The sequence below is a fragment of the Eutrigla gurnardus genome, assembly GCF_963514095.1.
Source record: "Eutrigla gurnardus genome assembly, chromosome: 20".
NCBI classification, from domain to species: Eukaryota; Metazoa; Chordata; class Actinopteri; order Perciformes; family Triglidae; genus Eutrigla; species Eutrigla gurnardus.
Genome location: NC_139931.1, coordinates 11,537,933 through 11,545,628, shown reverse-complemented (window position 1 = coordinate 11,545,628; position 7,696 = coordinate 11,537,933). Strand labels below are relative to the sequence as shown.

General features: G+C 39.7%; 1 protein-coding gene across 1 annotated transcript; it reads left to right on the top strand.

Annotated features, from left to right (window-relative positions):
• Nucleotides 1–1,603: 1,603 nt before the first annotated feature.
• atxn7l3a (ataxin 7 like 3a) lies at nt 1,604–7,158 on the top strand. Its single transcript, XM_084036474.1, has 14 exons — nt 1,604–1,815; nt 2,655–2,697; nt 2,834–2,933; nt 3,027–3,159; nt 3,249–3,420; nt 3,520–3,617; nt 3,730–3,752; nt 3,865–3,910; nt 4,497–4,534; nt 4,639–4,707; nt 4,807–4,850; nt 5,411–5,482; nt 5,641–5,777; nt 5,863–7,158. Exons 3-14 carry the CDS (start codon nt 2,883–2,885, stop codon nt 6,072–6,074), a joined length of 1,095 nt encoding a protein of 364 aa, XP_083892600.1. The 5' UTR covers nt 1,604–1,815; nt 2,655–2,697; nt 2,834–2,882; the 3' UTR covers nt 6,075–7,158.
• Nucleotides 7,159–7,696: the final 538 nt, after the last annotated feature.

Below are 7,696 nucleotides of genomic sequence, written 5' to 3'. Positions count from 1 at the left end.
TTACAAGTGTGTTCTGTTTAAATCTTGTACAAGCAGGCAGGACATGGATCGGCACGGTGATGGCTGGAAAGAAATACACTTGCGTACTTTGGTGTGGGGCTCTTCCAGTGAAGTGGAATTGTAATGCTACATCATAAAAGTGTGCGCTCTGCAGCTCAAATTGTCATTTTGATTGACTATTTAAGTCTTTTACTATGCACATATTATGAAAATTCCCTCCACAAGCTTTTAAAATGTTTGGTTTTGTGGCGGGCTGCACGGTGGTGTAGTGGGTAGCACTCTCGCCTCACAGCAAGAGGGTCCTGGGTTCGATTCCCGGGTCGGCCCGGGTTCCTTCTGTGTGGAGTTTGCATGTTCTCCCCGTGTAAGCGTGGGTTCTCTCCGGGTTCTCCGGCTTCCTCCCACAGTCCAAAGACATGCAGGATGGGGATAGGTTCATTGATGACTCTAAATTGCCCGTAGGTGTGAATGTGAGTGTGAATGGTTGTCTGTCTCTACATGTCGGCCCTGTGATAGACTGGCGTCCTGTCCAGGGTGTACCCTGCCTTCGCCCAATGACAGCTGGGATCGGCTCCAGCCCCCCCGTGACCCTAAATACAGGATAAGCGGTAGAAAATGGATGGATGGATGGATGGTTTTGTGGCTTTCTCTGTGACAAATTATTCAAATCTGAAAGTTTTCTTGGTCTTGAGCACTCAATTGGACAAAAACAATATTGAATTTGTGAACTTGTGCTAAACAAACTGGTAATGGGCAATTTACAAATTTTCTCAATTTTATAGGCCAAATGTTTATTAGATAAATTAAAACAATCAATTAGTAATAATCTGAGTCAACTAAATGATTATCCCTTCTGGAATTGTTTATTTTTTTTAACTATCTTGGAGATATGAAAGGATAGAAGTATCCAGTATATGACAAAAGTATATATATAAAAAAAAAAAACATATAGCCACTTAACTAAAATCATTTTTGCCATGAAATGACCCTTCTAAAGACAAAAACTATAGATCTCAAGAAAATAAAGAAGGATATTTACTGGTTTGCAGTGAAAATGTTCCTTAAGTTCTGGGATGTCCACAAAGTTTTGGCCACAGTGCACGTCGTTCTTCCAGGTGACCTCATTTCGCTGTTCAGGCACAACCAAATGTTCACAGATAACGAGCGACAATCTCATGTTCATTTCTTAATGTCTTCCCCGAGCTGTCAGTGATTATACCTTCAAAATAAAATCCCCATTAGGATCACGCAACGCTAGCTGGCTTTGGTAAATGAAAATTGCGGCATATTGGCTACATAGATAGAACAAGTTGTGACATACATACAGGTATATACATCAATTTTTACAATATAATAGTTAAATTAAACTACCATAAAGTAGTCAAAATTAGACTTCCACCAGCTGTAATTTTGAAATGCTTCTCATTTCTTTTTCTGATTTCTGATTTGATAATCGATGGATCTTATTTACTTTATTTCCTCGTCCAGCATTGGTAATGAATTTGCTCGCTGACAGCTCATTGGGCAAGGCTTTTATTGTTGAGGTTCCAACCGGAAGTGATGTGTTTTGTTTTTCTGTTTGTTTCGTCACCGTTGGCCTCCTCTGTGTCAAGCGGGCATGCGGCGTTAATTTAACCGAAACCTGCGGCAACAAACGCTTCAAACGAGGGATTTTTTCTTTCACTGGTGATAACAAAAAGATGGATGCGTCTGAAGACCAGGCTTGCTGTTAACGTACTTTCATGTGGACTCGTTTTTGATGTTGTCTCCCTCAGAGAAACTGACTGTTTCAGGCTGAGTTTTCGGCATGACAGGGTATGAAATTAAAAACATAACATTACTAACGTCACATTGTGTCGGAGTGAATGTCACAAACGCGTTTCCTTCTTCTCAAACTAGCTAATAGAATGAGGTTAGCACGGCTAGCTAGCTAAACTAAAAAGCTGTTACTGTGAGTTGACGTTAAACAGTGTTTAGTTCGCCACTAACTGATCTGCGTAACACTGTCTTCTTTTCTTACGTTAGGTAGCCGTTGTCGCGGATGTTCAAATCGTTGTTTTGTGATTAAAATGTAGCTTTTCCTGCGGTGTTTAAAGTCTTAAGACGCAGTGAACCACCTGACGCATTGAGATGCAACGTTAGCCAATTTACAATGTATGAATTAAAAAAAGTAGACTTATTACTCTAACTGACATCCTATTGCTGTAGAGTAAGCATAGAATAATATGGTATTTACTATACTTGATTAAATGTGATACTTTGTATTGCTGTACTACCTATTGTGTTGTACTATTTTACTGTATCCCATACCGTATTATATGTTGTACGATGTTAATATGTGATACTGTTTTATTACATGATACGCTTTATTGCATTTCTAATATCATTCTGCATTAATACAGACAAACACTAAGTAGCATTACTTAATCATATTAAATACAGTGTTAGTTTGGTGAATATATACAGCTTCTGACTCTGCAGCTGTTCACTTAACCAATAACTTTACTACTGTCTTTTCTACTTAAATCTCCCTTGCATGTATAATTTTCTATTTTTCTGGACTTTCGGGCCTTGTGCTGAAACCACGGAAATTACCCTCTGGGGATCAACAAAGGCTAATCTGATCCATTAATTTATTGTCTTCTCTTCAACAGTATGAAGACGGATCTGCAACAAATGTCAACATCTCTTTCAGAAGTAGGTATCAGTTTGATTCATTAAACAGTCCCACTAGATGACATTTCTCTCTCTTTATAATCTGCTACCTGCTGACCAACCATGACTGTCACATGATTGTACGCTTTATTTATTTATTTTTGTTCTAAATCCTCAGGTCAGCATCTCATTACCGCGCTATCAAGATTTACCATACAGATTTTCAAATGAAAATGGAGGATATGCCCCTGTCAGGCCCAGACAACACCAGGCTGGAGGTGAGTATCATTTCTAATAAAGCTAGTAAAGGTTTAATCTTTTTCATGTGGTATCCAGTTTGAATTCGTTTTTTTTTAAATCATCTTATTTAGGCCTTGGTCCATGACATCTACTCTGAGCTGGTGGAAGATGCCTGTTTGGGCCTGTGTTTTGAGGTTCACCGTGCTGTGAAACAGGGCTGTTTCTTCTTGGATGAAACGGACCAAGAGAGCATGAAAGAGTTTGGTTAGTCGCACGTCTTTGAGTCTTTCTTTCTCATTTTTCTTCAGTGTGTTTCCTTACAGTATGTGCCTTTTTTATTATTGCTTTTCCAGAAATTGTGGATCAGCCAGGTGTGGACATATTTGGCCAAGTGTACAATCAGTGGAAAAACAAAGAGTGTGAGTGTCCGAATTGCAAACGATTGATAGCAGCTTCTCGCTTCGCCCCGCACTTGGAGAAATGTCTCGGCATGGGACGCAACAGCAGTCGCATCGCCAACCGCAGGTCGGTCAGTAAAAGGTCATTCAGGCCTGATTGTTACATTGATCCAAAATGAGTCTGATTAAATTGTTCAATTGTTGCTGTTTCCTTACCTTTTCACAGGCTAGCCAGCAATAATAACATGAGCAAATCAGAGAGTGATCAGGAAGACAATGATGACCTCAATGATAACGACTGGTCGTATGGGGCAGAAAAAAAAGGTGAGCCTTTAAAAATGTTTTAACTTTCATTTCCACTATGCTGCAAGAATGATTAAGTTGAACTTCACATGGCGTCCACATGATAAACCCGCTTCTTATTTCCATGCTGCAGCCAAGAAGAGAAAATCAGACAAGGTATATTTGCATTTGTTTCCTCTTATGTAGATGGTATGAGAATAAATTGTAAGGATGTTTCAATGTGTATAATCATGAGGTTAATCAGCTCTAAATTATTTTTTTTGTACAGAATCAAAATTCTCCAAGAAGATCCAAATCTCTAAAACATAAAAATGGTGAGTGTGTCTGATGATTAGCTTTTGTGCGTTAGTGAAGTTTTGGTCCATGCATCTTTCTGAATGGTGTAAATGGTGAAATGATTCTGGACTGAATCTGGACCAGGTCCGACCAGTAGTCTTGAAACCCAAGCATTATTTTGCAGATTAGGAAGTTCATTGCACACATTTCCTTGGCTACAGGAAGTAGAATATGGATACCTGCTGTCAGCTTGGAGTCATATTACAGGCAGACGTTTCTTTTTTAGGTTTGAGGAAGGACCAACAACATTTCAGCACAATGCTGCATTGGTTGAATACACAAAGACTACAACTCTGTTTCATTACGGGTTGTAATCTGTACTATGATTCTGTACTGTAAGTGTAGAGAGAGCAGTTTGTGGTTTTATAGGGGTTTTATGGATCAATCTCTTTGTTAGTTTTTACTATTTACAAGTGAGGAGAAAATAATATCCGATTAGCTGCAAGCTAGTTTCCAAGTATATAACGTTGAGTGGTTGGAAACCATCTTAATTGTGACTTGAATTCCAATTTCTATGTAATTGGTGCATGTGGTTTAAATAAAGAGTTTGTACTTTTTCCCCAGGTGATCTTGGGAGCGGCGTCAGTTCAGAGCCTTACAAGGTGACAAATCTCCCTTTGCTCATGTTGTCTGCAACTTCTTCCGTATTGTATTGTAAATTATTGCAAAGTTTTGATAATGGTTCTTGGTCTGTCTTTCTTTTCAGTACAACTATAATCCTGGCATCAGTTATGAAACTTTAGGCCCTGATGAAGTCCGATCCCTTTTAACAACGGTGCGTAGCCTACATGAATACGCCCAAGCGTATTGATCTTTTACATTCTTATCTACTCCTCTGTTGTTTTTAATTAAACAGATGTGTTTGTGTCTGCAGCAATGTGGGGTGATTTCTGAGCACACCAAGAAGATGTGTACCAGGTAATTATTGTATAATCCCATGGCACAACTAAACTAGTGTTGACATTTCTCTAATCTGGGTAAACTGTGAGCTGGGATAATGCAGGATAGATTCAGGTACTGTGACACCTGGCCTTATGTTGGTGTACCCATGTTATTTAATCCAAATTCTGAGCACTGTGTATTTATGTCCCTTTATGTCTTTATGTTTCGCCCTTTGTTAAACTTTTGTCTAAGCAAACGAAATGACAGAAACTGAACAGGATGGTTACATGTGTCTGTGTTCATCTGTGTATTTATGCAAATGTTATGGTTGCATGTCGGAACTAGCTGAGGAGTACACACGTGGCAACTCACTGCATTTCATTGTTTTCAAGTTTTTCTGGACCAGAGATCGACTTGTCTATCTCCTCAAAATGAAACTCCAAATCAAGATGTTTCTTAACCTTTCTTAACATTTCTTAACCGTTCTCTGCCCCGCCGGATTGGTGACTGATTGTTTTCAGCATTAGCCCATCCAACCCCCCTCCCTCCCTCCCTGCTGTGTCACTGATGTATAATGCCACCTTGTGTACCACCAGGTCTCAACGATGTCCCCAGCACACGGACGAACAGAGGAGGGCCGTCAGGGTGTTCCTCCTGGGGCCGTCTGCGTGAGTGTCCTCATCCCCCTCCCATTTAAAAAAACAAAACAAAAAAACAAATTTTAGAGAAAGTATCAAAGTTTGATTTCAATAATTCTTGACCACATTTAGTATAGCAATGGTATTAGACATTTTTGTTTTAGTTAGTATTTCTGTCTGTGTAACAGGCCGTCGCTGCCTGATGCAGATGCTGTGGTAGAGAGCGACAGCTTTGACATCCCAGATGGACAGACGCTGATGAGCCGCCTGCAGTGGGAAGACTCCCCTGATATCTCACCCACGGACTCAGCCTCATCTAAAGCCAGTAAGGAAGTAACGGGCATTACGATGAAAGTCATTTTGATAAAAAAAACAACACTGTTGATGGATACATCGTATCTCTCTCACAGGCACCAACCATTCGGATTCTAGGAGGCCCAAGAAAAAGAAGATGACGTCTCTCAGTTTGAACAGTGGAGGAGGAGGAGGAGGAGGAGGAGGAGGGAGTCTGACCGGAGGCAGCAGCTGCAGCAGCTCTCAGAGTAATATCAGCTTATCAACCAAAAAAAAGAGGCCCAAACTCTCAGCATCTATTTCCAGTATCTACGATGACTTAAACTAGCATAAGAGCAGCTCTCGCCTCCTATGTAAGTTCCTCCTTTCACACCTACATTTACAGGCCTGGATGGGAGGGGATGAAACTCAACGTAGTAGTTCTTAGTCAAATCAGAGTATCTACAGGGGAAATTCCACCTTAAAACAGATGCCTGACAACGGTGTCCAGGCAGGTATTTCAATTCATGCTGTTGCAGTGTGTGGCCAAAGGTATGTGGACACATGGACATTACATCCATATTTCAATGTTATGTCATTCCAAAACGGCAGCATTTGCTCCCATTCAGCCAGAAGTTCCTTCATTTGGACTAAACAGTCACAGGAGTCAGTCCACATTTTTTTGGCTATATGGTGTAAACAGATGCAGGAATTGTCTCTAAATGACAGCATCCCCACACTCCCTTCTGTCTTTCCCTTTCAGCTAAAGGAGAGATTTTATTATTAAAACTGAGATATAGAAGAAATATCATTCATTTTAATTAATGGTGGGGAAAAAACTATATTTATGCACCTAATAAAATGCATTTTTGTAGCAGTAATTTGACATAGTACTACATAGTAGGAAAACCACAGGTGTAATTAATAATATGATTAAGGGCTGCACTCCATTTTGCTGTCTTAATTGCAGCACCCTGCCACTGCACTGCACCTAAATGGGACGTGGCCATTTTTAACAGACTTACTTTTCCTGCAATGACGAGTCAAGATGTCTAATGTGAAAAAGGCCCGTTAGGAGTCTTTTTATTTGTCCACCCTTTTCTGGACTTTTCTACCAAATGTCCCCCCAAACATCATGATGATGTGTTTTTCTTAAAGCACTTATTTAATATCTAAGACCTTTTATTAGCTGCAGTCAATCAGAGCATGAAAAGTCTTCAATGTGGCATTGTGAAACCTTCAGGTACTCGATCCTCTTTTTAGACTGTTCATTCGACTCAGTTTTTTAGACGTGTGGACGCCATCTGCTTTTAATTCAACCGGTGACCTGCGTTTACTGGAGTACTCATCAGTGGCTTTGTAACTCTAGCATTGTATTGCACAGTTGTGTGAGTGTGAGTGCACTTTTTCGCCGTGTGTTTGTGTGTACATGTGTGTGTGTGTGTGTGTGTGTGTTTTCAGAAAACTACGCATCCTAGAATGTGGCACGCTCGTGAAAGTATGTGTACCATTTTAAATATTTAACTTTTTTGTTTTGTTTACATCAACAATCTATTTAAGTTTTTATTTTTCACCGCTTATGAAGTTGTGCGTATTCTATTTGTCGGTAAATGCGGATTTTGATATTTGATGAGCCAGTAGGATTTGGGAACATGTACAGTACATGTATGTATGACCCGTGTGAGATGGAAAAGTCTTATCAACACCACTTTCTTTCTATCGGTACAAAACTTCTCTTGTGTATTTGGACTTTCTACTTAAAGATCACATGAAGTAGATCACGCTGCAGCTCTGCTCGTCGTTCGTGATCATGAGTGAGAAATCTGTAAGCTTATACAATGTTGTATGTAAAGGTTTTAAGATATTTTCATGCTTTAGAGTTCAGATGCTCTATCATTCTGTACTTTACTATCTTTTATTTGTTTTTCTGCTTTGCAAAGACTTTACAGTTTCAGATTTTGTTGTGGGGTT